This window comes from Gallinula chloropus (genome assembly GCF_964237585.1).
Source record: "Gallinula chloropus genome assembly, chromosome: 18".
Lineage (NCBI taxonomy): Eukaryota > Metazoa > Chordata > Aves > Gruiformes > Rallidae > Gallinula > Gallinula chloropus.
The window spans coordinates 9834156-9857813 of NC_140103.1; the positions used below are offsets into that span (position 1 = coordinate 9834156).

Here is a 23658-nt window from a genome sequence, read left to right on the forward strand (position 1 = left end):
ACATTTCCAGTATTTCCAAGGGGTATGCACTGGGAAGGGGTGGGGTACAAGAAAGATAAAGCACCCACTTCAGATATCTTGAAAAATAAAAGGTGATAGACATCACATTTTCTTTCCTTTCCCAGTCCATCCCCAAATTCCCTCTTTTCACTCCTGTCCTGTTTACCTCCCCAGGACCGAACCGCTGTGCACGCCCTGGTTCTCTCGCTCTCTCTTTCTCCATGAGCCTGAGGCTTCTGCCACCCCAAAACCCAACAGTGTCCCCGTACTTACCCCTCCTGAGTGTGACACGCAGCTACAACAACAGCTGCCAGCTGCTTTTACTTCCTTTTGGATGTTTTCCCACAGAAAAGCTTACAGGGAGTTGGATTTTGTAACAAACCCAAAGGTGACAGTGGAATAGGTACGTACATACACACACATCACACCTGTGTTCAAAATATCACCTAGAGAACAACACTTTTTACCCACACAGCATCTTTTGCCGAGGGTCTCAAGCTACAGAAAGCTGCTGAACTCTGTAATTCCCTTGGGATAATCAGAGAAGAGACCTCGACAGAGGTCACCAGTTAGTGAAATATGGAAGTGGGAACCAGCCCACCTGAATCTAAGCATAAGATACCACTGCCCCTGAGTCTCCTTTCTCCTTTTCTATGGTGGTTGTTTACCCTACACATGTCTATACTGGGAGTAGTTGAAATGCTGAAAGGAGATGGCTTTCCCACATGGAAAACAGAAATCGGATTGACATTTTTCTTTGGAGCAACCAGTGGCACAAACAGCCAAATAAAAACTGGGTCTGCTCAAGCACCGTGCCTTCAGATCGACACCGGGCATCCTGCTGGGAGCCACACCTCAGGAGACGAGTTATTCATAGAATCATAGAATGGTCTGGGTTGGAAGGGAGCCCAAGGATCCTAGAGTTCCAACCCCCTGCCACAGGCAGGGCCACCAACCTCCAGGCCTGGAGCTACACAAGGGTGCCCAGGGCCCCATCCAACCTGGCCTTGAACACCCCCAGGGACGGGGCACCCACCCCCTCTCTGGGCAGCCTGTACCAGCCCCTAACAACTCTCTGTGTAAAAAACTTCCCCCTAATATCCAATTTAAACCTTCCCTCCCTCAGCTTTAATCCATCCCCCTTGTCCTGCCATTATCTACTCTTTTAACAAGCTGATTCCCCTCCTGTTCCTCTGCTCCCTTCAGGGACTGGAAGGCTGCAATGAGGTCCCCCCCCAGCCTTCTCTTCTCCAGGCCAAACACGCCCAGCTTCTTTAGCCTCTATTCAGCTCAGTTCAGCCCAAATGATCAAAGACTCTTCTGGGCTTAAACTGTGAATGGATTTGGTTACTTTTAAATAGTGGAAATGCTCATCCCACTTATGAAAACAGAAGTGATTTCAGTGGAACCATTCCCACATGGAAAATCCAGAACATGGACAAATTTTAGGACCAAGCCTCGAGCATCATGTCTTGGCTGCCCTTTGGTACGTGCTGCTGCCCCGCTCACTCTGCCAACATCAATAGCTCCTCACCAGAGCAAAAGAGGAGCAAGGTTAGAGAAAAACTGAATTAGGATCTGAACATGACATATTTTGCCTGAACAGCTCTAGAAGTGAAAAGGTTTGGCCCTGGGGTGACTCACCGAATGCAACCGCTGCGCTCAGAGTTAATCGAGCGAGCAAATCTTTCTGCAAACGTTGTGCTTGTGGCTCTTAAGGGTGGAAAGTTCCTGAACACATAAACATTAAAAGAGCACACTGATACTCAGTTTTCCCTTCCAGGTATGCTACTCCTCCCATGGATGCAGATCAGAGCCAAGGCTATTTTTTAAGGAGAGAACAGGCACTCCCAGGTTTTCAATCTCATTGGGATTTTCTCATGGTAAGAGATAGGGCTGGATTTGAAAGAGGAAGAAAAAAAGAAAAAAAAAAAAAAGAAAGAAAAAAAAGCTATTTACTGCCTGCCAAATACCCACAAAGGACTTGTCTGTGTTACAGGGCACGTGGTAATGAAAATCTGCTTGGAGATTACAAGCTGCCGGTACGTGCACAGTACGTATGCAGGCTTGTAGGATGGTTCAGATCACCCACAGTTCAGAGAAACACAGTCATTTTGGAGTAGGTTTACATTTAAAGTTACCCAGAATCAATTTAACTGAGATTTCAAAGCAGTTTAATTGCATCCTAGCAGGGGGATGCTGATGATACAAATGCTTTCTGCATCTGTCTCTACTGAGGGGAAACAAAAAGGAGTAGAAAGGCTGGAGGGGATGGAGGCAGCTTTGCTACAAATACAGGAGCTCCACTGCAGAGTAACTCATGGATACAAAATTAGTGGGGCTTTTAAAAGTGTATTCTCCAACTGGCAAATTCCCAGGCTGCAGGATACCAAGGAAATGGCCGTGACCTGTATCTCAGAGCATCTAGAAGTGAAAATAACACAGCCACCGTGACTGTGGTGCAGTAACTTTCTCCAAGCAGTGGAGAAAAGCAATCTATAAAGGTCAGTCTTGTTCTGGAAGTGATCACTGGTCAGAGCTGCTGCCTCATCTTTAATTCCCAGGGTCTGCCTCAGCACGGTGCCACTCTGCTGCCCTGGTACTTAAGCCCAGGACATGCAGCTTTCCCTGGGAGTGTCTTTGAATTAGAAAACCAAAGCAATCAAACCATAAACCCAAACACCTCGCTGTGAGGCTGTGAGAAAGCCATTTCCTCCTTTAGCACGCTCATCTATCAGGAACATTTTATCAGAGGCTCGCTGAGAACTGAAGAGCTTCCCAAGTTCGGCTTAATGAACGTTCCTCTTACTGTTTCACACATCTTACGTTTCAACCACGAGTTTCAACACGGTGAAATATGCCTTAGAAAAACAAAATTCCCCTCTGCAATGGGATGTCATTAGAAGGAGGCTTCTGAGATCAAAACATTGGGTGAAAAATCACTTGTTTCCAGCAACACCCCGTACATCGAGAAACGTCACGTCGCTCGCTGCTGCCTCACACGTGGGTGAAAGCAGACGAGGAAGGCTGAGCTGCTTGACTCAGACACAGAGCAGTGGGGTGGATCCTTCTCAGGGAGAGACAGAACCTCAACAATGTGGATTTGGGTGGGGTTTTTTTGTGGCCTCTGGTCTCTGCACAGGGCTCGTGGAAGAATCGCTGCACGAGTCGGGTGCAGCCTCACAAGTTACCTTGAGCACTGCCAATGGCAAGAGATTCAGTGTATTTTTATCTCCAATCCAGGACAGCAGAAACCAAGCTACACCATCAGAGCTGGTTTTGGAAATGCTGAACATCTTTCTGCTCAGACGTTTAGCCAAGAATGTTTGAATTTACTCTATTAATTTTTGGCTGTGTGTGTTTGGGGGGCAGGAGGGTGCATTTGCTTTCCTGCTTTCCCCACTGTGTGCCTATTCAAAGGAAATGTCCTTGTAATGACATCAGGTTTGCTCATCTCCAGCACATGATGAATTGAATTGAAGTATTTACCACCAACGTTACCTCAAACTTTGGAGTTGTTCTCCTCCTGGAGCTGTACTCACATTAAAACAGGCTGTTTGTGTGCATAGGTATGGTATTTATACAGTGTCTACATCCTTTTCTCCACAGATAGGTACAACAGTGTACATACCAGGCAGCTGGGTCATATTCAGCCCAGACACGAACAAACTCATCCAGATGATGGGGCCCAAGGATGGAGGAGTCTCTTGTCAGGTATTCAAAGTTGTCCATAATCACAGCCACAAAGAGGTTTAACATCTGCAGAGATGAAGTGGTAACACAGTTAGGGAGAAAAGGAGAAGCTGGGAGGGGGTATGATTCCCTTCGTGGGGTGCACGGTTTCTCGGAGAAGCAGCTGCAGCCTGGAAAACAAGCCCCATGAACTGAGCCCTGGGTCCCTGGGGATGCTGCTGTCACCTCCTCCTCCCCTGTATGCTGCAAGCCATTGCCAGCTCTGCAGCACATGGCAGGTTTGCCAGGACTTTTGGCCAGGGACAGCTTGGCCACATCCCCATCGTTGTTGATGCAGGACCCACCCCAGAGCCCAAGGGGCTCTCCCTCACCCCTTCTTCACCCTACACCGGCACAGAGCAGCACACAGGCTGCAGCAGCTGCTTCAAGCAGGTGATGTGAACTCTTCCAGCACCTTCCTATCCAGGCATAGCAAGACACAAACAGCTGGAGGAAAAACCGTTCTTCAGGCTGAATGCCCTATTTTAGACTCCTAACGATTCAAACCTTCAAAGACCCTCAGAAGGACGAGAGACAGGAAGCACAAAAGGTTCCTGTCTACCACAGAGCCCAGCAAATGCTGCTGGCATATAAAGATTCTCCTCTTATTAAAGCCAACAGAAGAGTCACAAGGATTTCAATGGGAAAAGATCAAGCTGCAGCCTGCAGAATGGGAGAGCAGGAGGCAGGTGGGAACGGATGCTCCTGTGCTAAAGACCTGCCTGGCACAGGGCCCCTTTCTACCTTTGCTGGGTCTTTTGTAGGGATGCTGAGCTGCTGCCATGAGCGCTGCTCCTCTGCACCACACTGAGCAGGGAGGTGGGCAGCTTGTGAGCTCTCAAATGGGGATGAGCAGGGTTAAACAGGAGGTGGATTGTCCTAGCCGGTGTGCCAGGCATTACAGGAACCAGGCAGTGGAGTTTGGGGCTTGTGTGGTTTAGAGAATGCAGATTCCTGTGTGGTCTGGAGCAGGGAAGGGGGCTTGGCTCTTGGCAGGACACATGGTTCACCAGTATGGACAAGCAGAGTCCATAACAAATCCCCATGGCGCTACCGGATGCTGGCCGGGAACTCCCCAGATACATAGTCCACCTGTTTCTTTAGGATGCCTCACCCAGCAGAAAGCAGGGAGCAGAACCCATCCCCAAACACACCAATGTCCTACACTAGGGCACCCTGGGCCCTTACACCACCCAAGGGTGCAGCACACAGTGGGACATGTCCTACCTGTATACAGGACATCTGCCTCTGCAGCAGCACACAAGAATTGACCCCAACACACACGAATTCAGCCCGTGGCCAGGCGCTGAGGCTCGGAAGCAGCACTACACCCACCAGCTCAGCAGTGTTTGGGGAACCAAGCCAGCACCTTGTGTCACCCTGGTTCCTGGATGCTCCCAGATCCCTGGGATCTCACAGAATCACAGAACTTTAGGAGTTGGAAGGGACCTCTGGAGTTCACCCAGTCCAACCCCTGCCAGAGTGGGATCACCCAGAGTAAATCACACAGGAACACATCCAGGTGGGTTTGAATGTCTCCAGAGAAGGAGACTCCACAGCCTCTCTGGGCAGCCTGGCCCAGTGCAGTGCACCATGCAGTAAGGGACAGGGATGTCTAACACAGCCCTCAGTAAGCTCCTCAAAGCCCAGAAGCACTATAACCCTGTCAACAGGGCTCAGTCACGTGCTGCAGGTACCCCACATGTAACATGGTATCCCCAGAGCATCAAGAGACAGCAAAACATCTGAGAGCTTGCCCCTTGATCCTAAGCCCCTTTCCACTGCTCAGCTCCAGCCATGGCTCTGCACAGCTCTCCCTTCCCTGTGTACAGCAGCTGCTAAAGGTCCTTGTGCTAAGATTTCAATGTACATTTTTCCATATATATCACAGGAGGAAAATTCTGTGGGGCTGGACGTCTGCAGAGAGGCAGAAACAACATTTGGAAACAAATGTATTTTATCCACCTCCTTCCCCCCTCCCCAATTCTGTGTGGTAATAACGTTGAAGGAACCATAAAAACCTGCCCCCCTGGCAAGGCTGGAGCTCTAATCCTGTAATTGCTTGTGGGGAACCACATGTTTCATTGCAATGAAGTGCTCAACGTCCTTTAAGAAATGAGTTGCAGCCTGTCCTGAAGCGGTCCAGCTGCTTGGCTTTGCACTCCCTATTTTTGGAGCCTGCCCTTCCTGCCTGTGCACTTCACAGGGGCTCTCCTCACTCTCTGACAGCGAGCCCAGAGTGTGGTTTCTTGGGGTTTTCCAGGAGCGCCGGCTCAAGGACAAAGCTCACACGAAGCTGTGGTTTGGACAGATGTGCTCCAGCCTCCAGCTCTGCTACTGCATCTCAAGTGTGGTGGCTGATGTGTGCCAGAGAGGGTGAGTCCAGGGGGGAAAGTTGTTTGGGTTTGTTTTGTTTGGGTTTTTTTAAGGAAAAGCTTTAAGAACAGGAATGTACTTGAAACTAACGATGAGAGTGCCTGATGCTGGGTTAGGGATTTGTACAAGGGGAACAACTGGCTTTAAAATACAGAGCGTCAGAGGGATCAGTAAATGGAGCATTAACTTTCTGTGTCAGCTTTCAGGGCTCCAAGCTTTTTCATATATGCAGAAGAACTAAACCCTGGGATGTCAACAGGGCAACGGCAGCTGGACAAAGGGTCTCAGCAGGGGCTATTGAAGTTGGTCCATCTATACCCAGCATCAAACTGCCATGTGTACTTCTGTTTCCTGGTAAAAGGTCTCTGATGGTAGCAGGGATTAGCTGCACAAAGCATCAGATCTCACACTTTAAAGCAAGCCGAAGGCAGGCTCGACACGCTGCTTCTTGGTACATTTCAGAGCCGTGACTTTCATCTCTTCCTGCTTGAAGTTTAATTGGGTCCCTGTCCCTGGTTTGCCATTCCCCTGTCCCTGTGGGGCAGGGAAGCGGACCAAGCCCTGAGAGCAGAGAGCTTTTTACACTCGGCGCTCAGAAAGACTGGTGCCTATTAAAGCCTAGACCCAGCCCTGTGTGACAGCCACCAGCACGAATCACAGAATCCCAAGGTTGGAAAAGACCCTTAAGACCACTGAGTACAACCATTCCCATCCTAAGCTAAACCATATCCCTGAGCACCTCATCTACCCTTTTTTTAAACACATCCAGGGAAGGTGACTCAGCCCCTCCCTGGGCAGCCTGTGCCACAGCCCCACAACTCTTTCAGTAAAAAAATTTTTTTTAATATCTGCTCTGACCCTGCCCTGGCACAGCCTGAGGCCATTTCCCCTTGTCCCATCTCCTGTCACCTGGCTGAAGAGACCATCACCCACCTCTCTGCACCCTCCTTTCAGGTAGTTGTAGGAGGTGATAAGGTCTCCCCTCAGCCTCCTCTTCTCCAGCCTGAACACCCCCAGCTCCCTCAGCCACTCCTCAGAGGATTTGCCCTCCAGCCCCTTCACCAGCCTGGTTGCCCTTCTCTGGACTCATTCAAGGACCTCAATGCCCTTCTCATCAAGTACAACAGCTCTGTGTACGTTCACATCTAAAGCTTTCCTGGCACCGGAGCAGAAGAAAATGATGGTTGCATTTCTTTGACCAACAACCCCAGCCACCTCCCAAACACAAGGCACCAAACAAGCAGGATGATCCCACTAGAAGCATTTCTGAACCAATGTGATCTTGGCCACTCTCACCCCGCCCTCCCCGATACCCATCTTCAAAGGACCACGTTACAAATCATGACAAAACAGATTAATGCTTAATTCCAAATATTAGACCCCCCATGGGAAGAAAGATAAACCCCTTTGCTTTAAATAATGACTAAACGAGCTCTTCAGGGATTAAAGGGATTTTATCACCACGATGATAAACGGTTTTTAGTGAGGCTGCCTTGTAACGTTGTGTAAATCCTAATTAGGAAGAAGGAGGAAGCACAGGGATGGGGAGGGGAGGGAAAGGCTGTGGGGAACCACACAGTCACCTCCAGGGACAGATCAGGGATGACTTACCAGGAAGGAGCAGAGGAAGATGAACGATACGAAGTAGAAATAAGCAAAATCGCTGCCACATTCGTTTTTGGTGAGGCCGGAGAGCGGGTCGCAGGCTCTGTTGCTCAGGCACGACAGCATGATCTCGTGCCAGGCCTCCCCTGTGGCACTCCTGCAGACAGACAGGGCAGAGGTGAGCTTATCTGACCCCCTCCCTGCTACAGGACCCCCCCACTTCAGATTATCACTGCGCCCAATTAGCTAAATTCATTAGGAGGGAGGTTGTCTTGGGGTGGAGACCGTATTTACGTTAGGAATCTGGCATGAAAAGGGGAAGGGACATGCCCCTCTATTGCAGGGGGGAGAGAGAGCAAGCAGGCTCAGGTAGGTTAGGCTTCTCCTGATATACAGAGAATAAAACCAGGCTGACCTAACACATCAAGAGCAAAGTCCATATGTAAATAAACAGAGCTTAGGTCATCTCCTTTTGAAGCAGCTAGCATTCCTGTCACAGCACTGGCTGCAAACTCCATGGAGAGGATGGGAAATGAAGCTGGATTTTTCAGCTCATACCTCTGAGTGCCTTTATCAAGGATATAGAAACACCAGGATGAACTGGCTGGTGGGTCCCATTTTCATGGGTTTTCTTAATAATTACCCTCCTCCTTCTCTAACTGCTACCACAGGGGGAAAAATAGTTGAAAGGAAAAACTGTGGAGTCCCAGGAGGTTTGTCCTTAAAACAACCCATGCCCCAGGGCACATTCATGGATAGGAAGCTGAGGGATACCCATGTTTACTTACTCTGACTTCCTGCACAACCTCAGATCCCCCTCCCCCCATGATTTCTGCTCCACACCCCAAGATGCTTTTGGGGCTGTCCCTCCCCAGCACTGAGAAGAGCCCATCCTGTTCCAGGGTTGTCTGCAGCACAGCAAAGGTGTGCACAGAGACGGCTCATAAGCCTTCCTATTGGCCTTTGAGAAAACTCGGTGCTCAGTGTAAACTACACCAGCTTCTAGGCTACTCTGAACTGCACAGCAGGTTCCCCCACCACCCCAAAGGCCTGTTCCTCATGCAGAAACCTGCAGCCCCAGCACCGTCCTGGGAAGGGACCCAGAGGTCTGGACACGAGACTGAAAAATTATCTGGTCTTATTAAAATCCAGAGGTCTGATTGAGTGATTATCCTGAGCTAGAGGGGGCTAATTTCATTTCCAGAAACTAGGTGAACCAAATCCCTGGCTGCACACACCGTGTGATGCAGTGAACCCAGCCTCAGCGTGGCTGTCAGGGACCAGAGCGGTTCTCAACCGCTGTGTCTCCACACCAGGCTTCCAGGTAAGGGAAATCCTCTCCAGGCTGCCCTGGTTTGGAGCTAGGCTTGCACTTTGGTTTTGCCAGGTCTGAAAATGAAAATCTGCCATTTCATTGATTTTCTTTTTAAATTTCCCCTCCCCTGCTCCCCCTCCCCCATTTCAAAATGCTTTATTTCCAGGCAGGATGAACCCAGCTGGGAACACTTCCAAGCTGGGGTGGCATTGACATACGAAGTGCTAACTTGTTGGTAACACAGAAATGGCCAAGTACAGGAAGCCTTGCTTAAAAAAAATTAAAACCCAGTAAAACTTCACGACAGGAACCACGTAACTCCATTAAACCAGGGGGTTCCTGTCTTATATGAAGCCTCTGCCTGAGTTGCTGTGGGGTGTCAGAGCTCTGGGGGTCCCTTAGTGGAGATGCTGGTGTGTTGAGTCAGATCTATGGTATCCGGAGCTGTGCCAGGCCACCCCTTACAGCTGAGGAGCAGGGAGCAGGAACAGATGCTTTACTCCAGATACTTTCCCCAGAGGCTGCCTTTGCCTCAGCAGCCAAACTGGCACATGGGAAAACAAAGATTTACTGTGTGCATGCAAGACTTGGGGGTGTTTTATACTCTGTGTACCTGAACAGAAGCATCAGGGCTTGGAGGAAGGTGCGGAAGTTATTGTGCCGATTGATGGAGGTTTCGTCGTCTAGGGCGATGTTTCCAAATACCTGCCAGAGAAAAGAGAGGTGGTTCAGGCTGAGCGGGTCCTTGTGGGGATGCTGTTGGTAAAGGTCCATCAAGGGGAGTTGGGAAGAAAGGCAGGAGAGGAGTTTTTGATGGTTCAAGGGATCATAGAATCATAGAATGGTCTGGGTTGGAAGGGACCCCAAGGATCACAGAGCTCCAACCCCCCTGCCACAGGCAGGGCCACCAACCTCCAGGCCTGGAGCTACACAAGTTTACCCAGAGCCCCATCCAACCTGGCCTTGAACACCCCCAGAGATGGGGCACCCACCCCCTCTCTGGGCAGCCCGTTCCAACAAGTCAAAGGATAGAATAATTTGTGTGCTGAAGAAAGAGATAGAAACGTGTTGTGGAGATCAAATGGGGGCTGGGGGGTGTGAGGGGGAAGGGTTCTCATTTCCCTGCTCCCAGCCTCATGACATCCCTTTTATGCACTTTTGATTTACCTGATGCCGGCCTTTTCACAGAATCACAAGGTTGGAAAAGACCTTTAAGATCATCAAGTCCAACCATTCCCATCCTAAGCTAAACCAGATCCCTGAGCACCTCATCTACCCTTCTTTTAAACACATCCAGGGAAGGTGACTCAGCCCCTCCCTGGGCAGCCTGTGCCAGGTCCCAACAACTCTTTCAATAAAAATTTATTTTCTAATATCTAATCTAAACCTGCCCTGGCACAGCTTGAGGCCATTTCCCCTTGTCCTTCTGCCTCATCCCAAGTCCAGCACTGCTCCTGTGCAGGCAATAACCCCCTCAGCACCCTGAACCAGGGGGACAAACCCACCCTGCTTACAGTCCGTACGCAAGCTAAACCGTTACCTGCATGCCAATAATGGCATAGATGAAGAAGAGCATCGCAATGAGGAGACACACGTAAGGCAAAGCCTGTGGAAAAGGAAAGGCAGCATTAATGACAGCCAGTGTTGTCTGGGAGCACTGAATTCCCGGGCAGCACAGTGTTTTGTGGTGTTTGTCCTTCAGATGAAGGGACTGGGAACAGAACGTGCATAATTCTGACAGGCTTCAGGAAACAAATCCCTGGAGGCTGGTATTCATCAATCACAAAAGAGCCTGGGCTTTGCTAGGGCTCTCTATACATCCTTAAGAGCAGATAAGCACTAAGGAGGGAAAACATACTAAGAATCTCAGCAGCAAGTGCTGGGGCTACAGGCAGGCACTGGCACTTCCTGTGCATAATTGTATGGACATTAATTTTTAATGACCTTGCTGTAAATTTAGTACAAGAAGAAAAGAAGAAAAAAACCCAAAGACATCCAAGAAACAAGTTTCTGCTCTGAAATGGGCAGATTGCAGTCCCAGAAGGCTACAAATATTCTGGGTTTTAGCAAGAAATCAGTGAAGGCTACAGTGTAATTGCATCACTCAAGCTGAGAGCAATAGCTGCTTTCCACTCAGGCTAAATGAATGGGTAATTAATGTCTTTTAATTAGTAATAGCTGGCCAAAAGAGAGGTCTTGCCCTAGGGCTGGACTGCGTGATGCTGGGGGCAGTTGAGGGGTTGTGCAGCCCCTAGGGAGGAAGGGGAGAATGTGGGGATGGTGTGGTGTCTTTTGGACACTGTTGCACAGAAAAAAGGACTGAGAGCTCAGGGCTGGGGGGACAGACGGACAGACAGCTCCCTGTGCAGCCCAAAAGCCATCCTGGCCCCAGGCCAGGGGCTGCTCTCTGCACACACACCTCGGAAAGGGTCAGGGTTGTACTGAACAGGCCCTTCCCAAGCACAAGGTCCAGCCAACGCAGCAGAGCCCAAAGGCACCCACCTGAGTGGGAACATCATATTGTACCTGCAGACCCCACATCTCAGCCTCTGGTAGAGCGTCTCCTGGCTGCAGGGGGATACATGTGGGATACAACACTGCGATATAACACTTGTTCCTGCCATGGCCATGGGATAACAGCACGGATGCCTGCAGCTCTTCTCCAGGTTGCTTACAGAAAGCAGCAATTGCTACATTCCCATCTCTACCCTCCAAAAAAGTCTTGCCTCTACAGGCTAAAAGGTCTGATAGAAACGCCCCTCTCAGCCAGCTCCAGTGCAGAGCAGTGCTCAAGTTCATGTTCTGCTGAAACCAGTCCTTTCCGGTTTTGGAGAGAGCAGAGAATACACTCCTCCCCTCAGATTTATCACCTAAAATAACCTCTCTGTATCATTTTGACACCATCCCACCACACTCTGCATCATTACACACCAATTGCCACCATCACACCTTCCAGAAAGTGCTATGCCAGGCACCCTGACCTTGCACTGCTCTGCAGATATGCTCCCCTGAGCCTGCCACAGCACCCAGGACATAAACCTTGACCTACAGATCTCAAAGCTCACCCCAGAGGGTGGTGAGACCCTGTGCAAAGCCAGAGGTATGGTCCCCAGGCTCGCCACGTGCATGGGTGGCACTCTGAAGCATAACACCCTGCCAGTGAGTGGGAGATGAAGTTTGCTGGCTAGTGAACAGATCCATCTTCTGCTCTTTGTGCTTTGCATTCCCACATCACCTCTCTACTTGTATTTCTCTGAAGGTCCAGTGAAATCTCCAGAGCCAGGGATGCCACATGCTTTCTGGGAGAGGGTCTATGTGTGACAGGGACTGAGGGCCTACACCCTGCAGCTGCACAGTCAAGGAATGGTAGTGTGCAAGCACTCAGTATTTTCAGATTACACGATCTCTTCCCTACTCCCTACAACACGAGCACGCCCCATAACCAGAGGTACAACACAACAAGCTGTGGAAATGAGCTTTGAACCAGCTGAGAGGTGTTAACAATAACCAGCTTTGGGGCACATGGGCTCTTACTTGGGTGTGGAGACCAGCTGTCTTGAAGCTAAGCACAGGTTAGGACCTAAGCTGCTGTAAGGCACTTGTTTGAGGGTCACTCGGTTCAGCTGCTGTGGCCAGGCATCCCTGTGCTATAACATACCGGCTGCCATGAGATGCTGAGCTGTGCAGGGAGGGAAGGGCAGGGGTAAAGGGAACCAGGGAGAGCAACCACCCACCTCACCTTTAGAACAAAAAATCCCCATCAGAAAAACCACAACTTCACAGTTTATATGACCAAAATCAACAATTTGGGCTTCACTTCTATCAAATTCTACCGAGACTGAGGCCTGGTGAAAGCAATTGAACCTCGTGCTCGCTCAGCGCTGGGGCACTCATTACCCACACCACTGTGTCCTTATGCTGATAGCCGAGCCTGGAGGTTTTGCCATAGGGATTTCGGGGTAGCTCTGTGTGCTTGCTGAGAGCCTGCATCAGCAACCACCTGCCTTTCAGGCTCACCTTCTGAAACACACAGCACGTACAGCATCCGGGGGATGCCGGGTGCCAATCAGTTAGCTCTGCTGCAGAAGGAACGTCCCTGCAATGGCTCTTGCAGAGGTGCAGAGTGCCCGTTCCCCTGCCAAGGGGAAGCTCGTTGATACTCAGTGGATGGTGCTGGAGATGAGTTACCATCTCCCCACGCCTCTTCCTGCCTAACACTCACCTTAAAAGACTGTACAAACGTCCAGAGCAAGATGCGGATAGTGTAACCCTGGCGAAGGAGCTTGATGAGTCTCGCTGCCCTGAAGAGCCGCAGGAAGCTGAGGTTGATGAAGTTGTCCTGCGGAGAGTAAAGGTTGTGTGTCCTTCAGAAATTAACGCGATTAGAAACCACAGCCCGCCAAAAAGAAATTAAAATTACCAGCTTCACGATCTAAGCAGCAAATCGGCCACCAGAAAACCTTCCAAAAGAAACATTCGTCAGTGCAGATCACTCCACATGCAGCAAGTATGAGAAAATCCCTCTCCACAAGAGCCCTCCCCTCTGCTACTGGGTCAATGATAGAAAAGGAAAAGGCCCTTTCACGCTGTCCATGGAGGTCTTGTTTTCTTTGAGTAATGCAGATTTTGGTTTTTTCCTCCCCCTAAAGCCTCGGGGAGAGGTAATGGTGCCACATTATCATTTTGTAAAGAACGAGGTTTCTGCAACGAATTGAACTTAAGCCAAGACGGTTGCGAGGGACTGCGCACACAGCCTCTACCGTAACAAAGAAAGGCATTGTCCAGTGAAGATTTAAACATCCTTGAAAGGAGGAGGATGTTTTCTAACCTGGAGATTTTAAATGTTTATACAACATGCGACTGGACAGGCTCGTCAAGGAGAAATGGCACCAGCAAGACCATTTGGAAGATGGATCAGTGGCAGTAAATCGATTGGGGAGGTTGAACGGTCAACAGCAGGAGGGTGCCTTAGGAACCTGCTGATGTTTTAAATTATTATTAAATGTGCCTTTGCAGGTGGATCAAAGAACTGCTGGAGACAGGTTCCGATTTCCATTGGGTTCGTGTGATTTTTCCCCACCCCACACCCTGGGTTGTTTTTTTTTTTTTCTTTCCTTCAGGGAAAAGAGCTTTCTTGCCCCAATGAGCTAATCTAGAGAGGGTTCTTTCCAAAACAAAACATGCAAAAGCCAGATCCCTCTCGCCCTCCTGTTTTAAGGAGATTAAAAAAAATATATCCTCCCCCTTTCCCTACGGATTCCAATTTACTTATTTGTGAATCTCTGGTCACAGCTGCATATTTGACTGAGTTAGCTAAAGAGAGAAAGCATCCCACTTGAAACTATCAAGCAGCGGAGTGGAAAATATAATCGTAACGAGCTCTTGTGGGTAAAGATGAGCAAAGACAGTCTTGCCCTTGTATTACTGTTTTGCCAGAAGACACCCAGTCAGATTGAACCGACCCACGTTTCTCGCTCATTTGGCTACAAAGCTCATGCTGAATTTGGGGGGGGGGGGGCTTGTTGGATCTATTAATTTATTTTAATGCCAGCTCAGTTTTGGGGCCATTAGCATTGCATTCCACCAATCCCATCAACGAGTTCAAAAAAGAAAGAAAGAAAGAAAATCAGTCTCAGGCATGCATTCATTTTTTCTCATGATAAAACGCAAGCAGCTCAGAGTTAGGCACAGACCGTATATCAGACTCAGTCCTCAAATAAAGAGAAAAGAGAAAAGCACGGGTATGTTCAATGAAAGAGCAGACAACACTGAGCTCATTCAAGTCAGCAACAGAAATCAGCTCCAGCAGGCAAAACACCAGCGAGGATTCCCCTGGGTTGTTCAAGGTCAGTAAAACAGGTGCTAAAAATTCAATGTTTGTCTCTCAGCATCAGCTTCTGGTTTATTTATCACATCGCAGCATTCCCTTCTCAAAGCACTGGCTGGACTCACCTCAGCAGGTAAAGGCCATCTAAGAGCTGGGAGGGGGGCAGAGCAGGCCTGCGCACGGATAACCAGGTGCCATCGCTAATCCGGTCCTTCCTAACCCTTCCCCTTGTGCAGGGACAGGCTAATGCACCTCCATGGAGCAGCTGCAGGTTTAATCCAGAGCCCATTTTAATCCAGAATCTGATGTGCAACGTTCATGGGCATGATCAGGCCTGCGAGTCGGACAAGTTATTGTGCTCAAGCCAGGTCTGCCCTCTGCACAGGCCCAACGCTCCTGCGAGCAGCACGTGCACTGGCTGCAGGATCCATCTCTCACCTGAACCTGCCCGACCTCCTTCCTCCCTCTCACATTGCTGGAACTTAGGAGCAAGAACACCAGTTTTACTCAGGCTTTGCTACGCTCTCATAATCATGGCTGATGTCTGCTTCGGTCTAGGCTGTGCGAGGGCACAATGAAATGCTGCACGAGGATTTGTGCAGCCAAACTGTCTGCACACAGTAGGCCACAGGTGCCCAAAACTCTGCAGCTACGCCTATAACCCCCCATTCCCTGGGATCTGGAGGGACAAACAGTCCATAACCACACTAATCTCTCTTTTTTTTCCAGCCCCAAACCCTGCCCCTGTGCTACCATTTCCTACAGCACAGCAGAGGCCTCAGCTCTGCGGGGAATCACTTGCAACCCAGGAAAATCCCCCATCCCCGACACTCGCAGAGCGCTCGAAGGACCGTTCTCTGCGCCGTTGGTAGGGAGGCCAAGTTACACACGCTCGTGCTGCACGGAAGGGCTCTGCGTGTGTAACCCTCAGCACACCGCGTAGAAAACCCGTCCTTCGACAACTCAACCGCCCAGGCAGGTATTAGAATCACATGCAGTTAAAGGGGAAACTCCACACTGCAATATTTCGTGTGCATAGCAGTGTTTTGCCTCAATTCTCCTCCCACTGAGCTGCCTCTGTAATGTGAGACACACATGGTCTGTCTCCTGGATTGGTGAGGTCTGTCTTTCCAGGGTGGTATTTGCTTTTCTGTTGCACAGATGCTAACGCCTGTCTGGTGCTTCACAAGAGGCACCATGGCTTTAGGGTTTTACAGTTCACCTGAAGACAAGCAAATTCTGTTTTAAATGTCTCTTCCCCTGGCCTGTCACTATTTTCCTAAGAGATGGGGCTCTGCTATGGAAGGAACCAGCCATGCAGTAGGTTTGGAGGGGCTGGGCAGTGCTGGGCCATTGCCGCTGCTTTCCCACGACAGGAGTGTGACCCAAGCTCAGTGGAACAACCCTGGAGCAAACTGCAAAGGAGGACAGCAGGGAGAAGAGATATGATGGATCAAAAACTGGCCTGGATTGCTGTCCTGCCATGGGCAGCCTGCTCTTTTACCCTTTCTCAGGGTGTTTTCCATACCAAAAAGCAAAAAACCCCATGAAGAATAGGGTGGACAGCCATTGCCCAGATCTGTTCCTCCAGCATCTTCAGTGGCAGAGCAGTTTCCTCCCCAACACAGGAGCTGTGCCTGCTGTGCCCTGGGATGCAGAATGAGCTCCACCAGCTCAGTGCATGTTGTGCTTTGGGGTTTTATGAGGTTTTAAGTGCCGTGGCTGGCTGTGCTCAGAAGGATTCACTGAAGGAATGTTACACCTCCACAAAGCAAGAAACTCAGCAGAGGTTGGGCTGCTCATCTCAGCTTCCTCCTGTAGCCCAGCTGCAGAACACAGTCACCTCCCCAGACCTGAAACTTCAGATTTCTGTCCTCAAAATGAAGTGCTGGCCCAAAGTTGCAAAGAGCTGTGAGAAGATGAGTCTGACCAAGCCAAGAATGGGATTCCTCAGGAAGCTTTGGCAGTTTGCTTCACCTGGCACCAACAAGAATGAATCTGCTCTGCTAAAGAACTAATGTAGAGGAAGGGTTGTGTTTGTATTTAGACATCCGTTGTGACAAAGAGCTACTGAGTCTTGCATAGCATCTTGGCTTCCTTTGAAGCTTAGGGAAATCCCTTGATGGGTTGAAGAGGTTGAAGATTTTTTTGCCACACTTGTCCATGTCTTGGAGACTCTGCTATTACACATGTATCACATCGTGTCCTTTCATCCTGAGCCAGGAACACCAGAAAATTATTCTATAAGCATTTGATCCTCAGATCTCCTATTGTTCCCTACTACCTTTCAACTTTGGTGCCTCTGCTGTCATCACTGTAGGCTCCCATCATCTGCAGTGGAAGGGGTAAGGCAGCTCCAGAGGTCATCTTGGTGCTCCGAAGATCCGACTTGGATACTTTGCATGTTGAGTGCTGGATGGAGCCTGGTCCTGTGCATAAAACCATAGAGACTGCAAACCCAGACTGCAGGATGAGCATTTAAACCTTTATCCCCCATCATGGACAGCAACAAGCCCAAAGTCTGACCAAGTGGAGATAAGCTGATTTTTCCAGGATGTTTTCATGTGCAGAGCTGATGCCAGAGCATGTATCCATGCTGGCCAGGACAGGGGTGCTCAGAGATGAGTTGTCCAAAGGTGTCCTCACAGGTCCCACACATCTGTAACGTGCCCAGCCACTGCCACACACACAGATGGTTCCTTTCCCACACTGGGCTTTGAAACCTTTTAACTTGGACACTGTGGATTCCTCCTGTGCTGTTTCCTTGCAGAAACCCCTCCCTGTGACCCGCTGTGAAGCAGGGAGCTTGCTTGCTGTCTGTTACAAGGAGACACTCCCATCTGTTTCCTAACAGCAACTGTGCAACAGAAAGCCCAGATCTTAACACAGGTCTGAGAGAGTTCTCAGGTGGCCAACCAAGAATTTCTGATAAGCTTATGGCCTCACTTGTATTATTAACCATAGCCAAGAGAGTTAAAAATGGCAGAATTTATATATATATTTATTTTTTAAGCTTGCATTTGTCTTAAGTCATCCTCTTTTGCTTTAATTTATAATTCACAAAGACAGAGGCCAGCATTTCCATATGCATCTCTCACATCAGGTTCTGTATTCCCAGTGGGATCTGGTTCCTTGTACTTTTCAGCCCTGTTCATAACAGACCATACACAATTTACTTGAGATGTTTGCTTTTGCATCCAGGGACTCTGTATCCACTGTGGTGGCAAAAGGCTTCCGTACACTGACATCACAAAGAGTTTCCAAATTGAATCAAAATCAACTTTTCCTAGGATTTCTTATTTGATTTGAGGGAAGCAAGTCTATAAGCACTTTTTTGCCTTACAACACAGTGTAAACCCCAGGCTTAAAATACCTGTAAGGCAGTCCTCTTAAACATACTGCTCCCCTTTGTAGAAAGCTCACCATAAAAGGAAACAAAACCAATTTAGAGCCCAATTTGGTACCACCATTCACAAAGCAACAGGTTTTTCCCAGCCAGCCAATCTTCTCTACTCCAGCTCATCCAGAAGCATCCTTCCCTCCTGGCCTCCTCCAATTTTCCACCAAAATAAAGCAAGTGTCAGTCTCCCCTTTATCATTGCCGGGTGTAACGAACAGCGGAGAACAGGCTATTGGTAACTGCATTTGCCTCACGTCACCAATTAGCCCAGGGGAAGAAGATGCAGAACAGAAGCCAGTTTTGAGGCACGCTGCAGTGAGGCTTTTTCACCAGTGCAATCGGAAATCTCATCAAAACGAGTCAAATCAAAGGAAAACGAGAGAAAATAAAAGCAAGAGAATTTAAATAATTGTTTAAATTCAATGAAACCAACCGTGTCCTATATGTGATGTTGTCATGGATGGATATTGGCAAGATTATTTACAAATTAGGTATTTTTTTTGAGCAGCAGGTGCACAACATACAGACGGAGACATGGTTTTCGCATTGTATGTTGATTGGATGGCGTGATTCAGCAGGTAGATAAGGAAAATAAAGAACAAAACAGGAAACAAAAGAGAAAATGAGTAATCAGGACAAGCAAAAAAGGAAACTCTGAAAATTTCACTGGGAAAAAAAACTGTTGGGCTTTCGGAGTGTTATTGTTATGGTAATTATATAAACAAAAAAAATGCTTCAAACCAAAACAGCTTCTGAGATCCTAAAGGTAACACAGACAGTGCAGTAGTTATTTGCATTTCGTTTCGTAATGCAAATGGGGAGACAGTTCACAAACACTTCTCAGAATGGTTTTTTTATATTTCCAGGCACAGAAATAGATGTCAGTTTGCCAAACACCCATTTGGCCTCTGGAGGCCAGTCGTGTCCCCAAGGACACCTTCGCCTTGATGCCACCTATTTTATTGTTTTGCTTCCATTACTGGGAGGGTAAAAAAAACAACTGACATGCCTAGTTTTGCCTAAGGAAATAAAAAAAAATATATATATATTCCACTGCATTCACAATGTAAATTACATATGACATGGCTACAAAATTAAAATAAAGCAATTAATCAACAACATTTCTTTTCCTTTTATCTTTACTTTTCAGTGGGTTAAAAGTACCAATGCAACAAGGCTGGTGGAAGCCTAGTCTCTCAAGATGAGACCGCCCAGGTGAGCAGGTTTAGTTACCTTGGAGTAAATGGATAGCTTGAAAATACGGGCATGGAGAAAAGTGGTGCTCCTGCAGCTATTTGTGAGCCTGATCTCCAAGTCTTACCCAAAAAGCATCCTCTCTCCGCAAGGAGCTGGAGGGTTTCAGGGGTGGCTGTTACGGGGACAGGTTCTCATCATGTTGTGGCTGTCACCTTGGGCTCCTCAGCCTGAGAAACCCTTCTACACAGGAGGGAGTAAGAGGGCTGAATGCATGAGGAAGGACAAAAGGGGCTGCCACCCCACTATCCCCATGGCTGCCCATCAGCAGAGGAGAGTCTGGAGCTGAGGAAAGCAAGTGGAGCAGAGAGCATCCACACTTGAGGATGCAGCTCTGAGTTGTGATGAGTAAAGACCTGTCCTCCTGTTTGGTTAAACTCAGCTCCATGAGGGTGCAGAGAGCTGCCACAAGCCCGGGCGTGCAGGGAACCAGGAGGGTGAAGTGGGAATAAGCATTAGCTATGGTGTTTTGTGCAAAGCACTTGTCCATCCTGGTCCTTAGATATTACTCTCCCCTACCTGGAAAAGTAAAGGGTGGGAAAGAGTAGGGCAGAGGCAGCAGCATCGGAGATTCAAGGCTCTACGCCTGATCCCTGCTCTGCAATGGGGCACCCACGGGTCCCTCACCTCGCTCCCTGCTGTTTGCAAAAGGCATGCTCACTGTGGCCACATCAGGCTTTCCAGCCCTGCTCTACACTTTCCTAAACTGGTTCTGAATTCCAGGTGTCTCTGTGGATCCAGCAGGAGAGGCCACGGCCTGTTAACCGAGCAGAGACAGCAACCTGCCACACAGGGAATGGGCAACACCAGTGGCTGCTCTCTGCCTGAGAGAGCTGTAGGAAGGAGGGCTTAAAAAGAGGCGTGTGGGCTTTGCTTTGCAAAGGAGACACCTTCCTGAAGGAGCAGAGACTGATCTCGCAGAGACCACAGGCTCCCTTACTGTGTGCGAGCTGGCTGTGTTGCTTCCTCCCACTAACAGTGGCCAGAGGAGGGGTGGAAGAGAAGCATCAGTCTCTGTGGCTGACTCACAAATGTTTTCACAAGTTATCAAAGCAAGGTAAAGCTTTAGGGGCCTGATATTGGCAAGGGAGCGTGCCCCATGACCAGGGGAGTGGAGGCATCACCCAGCACCCGCCCACGGTGCAGTAAATCTCCTAAGCGCCCAGAGAAGCGGTGGTCAGACCCTGTGTTGGATCTGAGTGACTTTACCCTGGCTGTGAGCATGTGATGAAAACAAAAGGTAATCCAAAGTCTATGAAGTGGGATTCACCAAGTGTCAAAGGAACACCATTCGTGCAGGGAGGAAAACTTGAGGGGTTTTGTGTGCTTTTTGGTACTGAGAAGGTTAAATAATAACGTATTTTGTTAGAAACAGTAATAGGGTCTTCACCACCAGCTGAATGTCCTGTAAAGAAGCCTGGGGAGCATAGTTCTTAACACACACAAACCAGATCTATAAGCAAATCCCAGGAACTGAGAAAAAAATATGGTGAGGTTCAAATTCATCACATACAGCTACAGCATCATCAGCTAAAACACACAGCGGGAGAGGAGCAATTTATAAATTGGATAATATCGGGCTGCCAAGGCTCAGACATTGCTGCCCTTATGGAAAAATCCTCTGGAATTTAGTGGCAAGTTAGTACACTTGTAATCTACAGACTTGTTAGCAGGGAGAGAGCAGTCATTGGAAAGGCAGTTGGTTGTTTTAATAACTGCCCTGGCAAAACTTTTATGTGTGTAACAGGCAGGCACCGTGTTCCCCCCATGCAGACTGTGCAGGCTGTTGAGTTTCAGACTTGTTCCTGCTTTCCCATCACCTATCACCTTCACTCTGCCCTGTGACCGAGGTTGGGTGGGAGCCCCGAGGGACGGACGTGCCCTGCAAAGCACCTCACACTATGAAACCAGCCATCATCATCCTTTCGATCTTTCCCCTCTGTTAAATTCAACAGGATTTTTCCATTAATAGGCAAAACCATCTTGGGGCCAGAATTGTTTGCTGAAGGAGAAAGAGAGCTTGTTTCCCAGCAGAGTCAGTAGCACCGGCGTTCTCATCACAGCTTTTAGTGGGAGACAGCCGTGCTCGTCTCCATGGAAGGAGCAGAGCTAATGGAAAGAGGCTGCCCGAGGACATCATCACACGATGCATCCCAGAGGCAGCTCTAGGGAATAAGGCTGGTGGGGAGAAGGTGCAATGTCTCAGCAGGGTACAGCTTGGTTGGTAAATGAAGCACATTGAGCAAACCAGACTTACCGCAATCTCTGTTACTAAAATATCAGTAATACTTCCCAACACTGTTACGAAATCAAAGACATTCCAGGCATCTCGGAAGTAATTCTGCCAAATGGAAACACAAGGGGGACAGAAGGATCCAGGGGTTACTTTGATTTTATTTTTTTTTGTTGGCAACACAGGCTTTTTGTTTGTTTTGAAATGCACATCAGGAAACAGAACCACAGGATCATAGAATGGTTATGGTTGGAAAAGACCTGCAAGATCATTGAGTCCAACCACCTGTCCAACCCTACTAGGTTCAACACTAGATCATGTCACCAATAACATCTACTCTTCTTTTAAACCCCTCCAGGCATGGTGACTCGGCCACCTCCCTGGGCAGCCTGTGCCAGTATCTGACAACCATTTCAGTAAAGAATTTTTCCAAATACCCAACCTAAACTTCTCCTGATGCAATTTCCCCTTAACCTGTCACTAGCTAGCAGGGAGAAGAGACCAATCCCCACCTCGCTACATCCACTTTTTAGATAGCTGTGGAGAGCGATGAGGTGTCCCCTCCATCTCCTCTTCTACAGATACAATCCCAGCTCCCTCAGCTGCTCCTCATCAGACTTGTCTTCCAAGCCCTTCACCAGCTTTGTAGCCCTTCTCTGGACACACTCGAGCATCTCGATGTCCTTCTTATAGTGAGGGGCCCAAATCTGAACCCAGTACTTGAGCTGCAGCCTCACCAGTGCTGAGTACAGGGGAAGGATCACTTCCCCACTCCTGCTGGCTACACTATTCCTGACACAGGCCAGGATGCTGTTGGCCTTCTTGGCCACCTGGGCATTTCATGCAGAGAGAAACAGTTGAAAATAAACAAGGCAGGCACATACCAGCACGCCAAAGGCAATGATCTTCAGCACACATTCCATTGAAAACATTGATGTAAAGACAATATTCAGGCATTTCAGCATTTCTTCATATGCCTCTGGAGCATCATAGAACTAAACCAGGATGGAAGAAAGGCTGTTACTGGCAGACTACTCTCAGAATAAAACTTTACCAGCTGACTTGCAGGACTCTTGCCCATTTTAGTGCTGGATTTTGGGCTCACCTCAAACAAGACTTGGGGTTACAGTATGGTTATTCCTACCACTCCAGCAGCACATCATTGCCTACGTGCTATCTAAATGGGGTAGCTGGGGATACACACAGGGTGGGGACACTGTTGCGGGTGTAACACCTCGCTGTAAGCAGAGCACAGACCAAGAGGGAGGAAGAGCATTTCCAAAACCAGAGGACAAGTGCAGAACTGCATTTTGTTCCAGCAGACACTAAGGATATGGTGAACCCAGTTCCCATCCCACCAGGCATATGCAGAAGGGGCTACGAGCCAAACCAGCGCTGTGCAGGGGAATCCCATCCACCGTATCTCATCACAACCAAACCACCTCCCTTTGGGGACCAAAGGAATCCCAAAGGCCTCTACAAACAACATTAGGCAGATGAGAAGCGGCGATTGCTTCTGCCAACCCCTCCCTGCCCCAGCTCCCAGGGCGAGAGTACAAAGACTCTCCAACAAACACCACATTCCCTTGTCCAAACCAGCAAAGACTCAGTAACAGCCCACTAACCTTCATCATTAGGACAATGGTATTGAGTGCAATCATGACCATGATAAAATACTCGAAGGGAGGGGACACCACAAATTTCCACATCTTGTACTGAAAAGATTGCTTGTTCTGAGGCATGTAGCGGGTCAGTGGCTTGGCACTTATGGCGAAGTCTATGCAGGCCCTCTACAAAACAAGAAGGGGATGAAAAGAACACAAAAAAGGGTCTGGCAGTCTCTATCCCTCGGGATATTGTTGGTGGAGCAAGCGGAGCGTTTAGTGGAAGATGGCATTCCAAGCGTTCCTCACACA

At 48.8% G+C, this 23658-nt stretch overlaps 1 protein-coding gene across 1 annotated transcript in view; it reads right to left on the reverse strand.

Annotated features, from left to right (window-relative positions):
• The window catches only part of CACNA1B (calcium voltage-gated channel subunit alpha1 B), a gene marked incomplete at both ends in the record, with an annotated part of 300744 nt that overhangs the window by 27241 nt on the left and 249845 nt on the right, over positions 1-23658 (reverse strand). Inside the window, 8 exons of the mRNA XM_084272565.1 lie at positions 3632-3759; positions 7720-7870; positions 9642-9733; positions 10569-10634; positions 13251-13367; positions 21767-21850; positions 22627-22737; positions 23368-23532. Coding sequence (XP_084128691.1) covers positions 3632-3759; positions 7720-7870; positions 9642-9733; positions 10569-10634; positions 13251-13367; positions 21767-21850; positions 22627-22737; positions 23368-23532 — 914 coding nt within the window. The remainder of the gene's footprint in view (positions 1-3631; positions 3760-7719; positions 7871-9641; positions 9734-10568; positions 10635-13250; positions 13368-21766; positions 21851-22626; positions 22738-23367; positions 23533-23658) is intronic.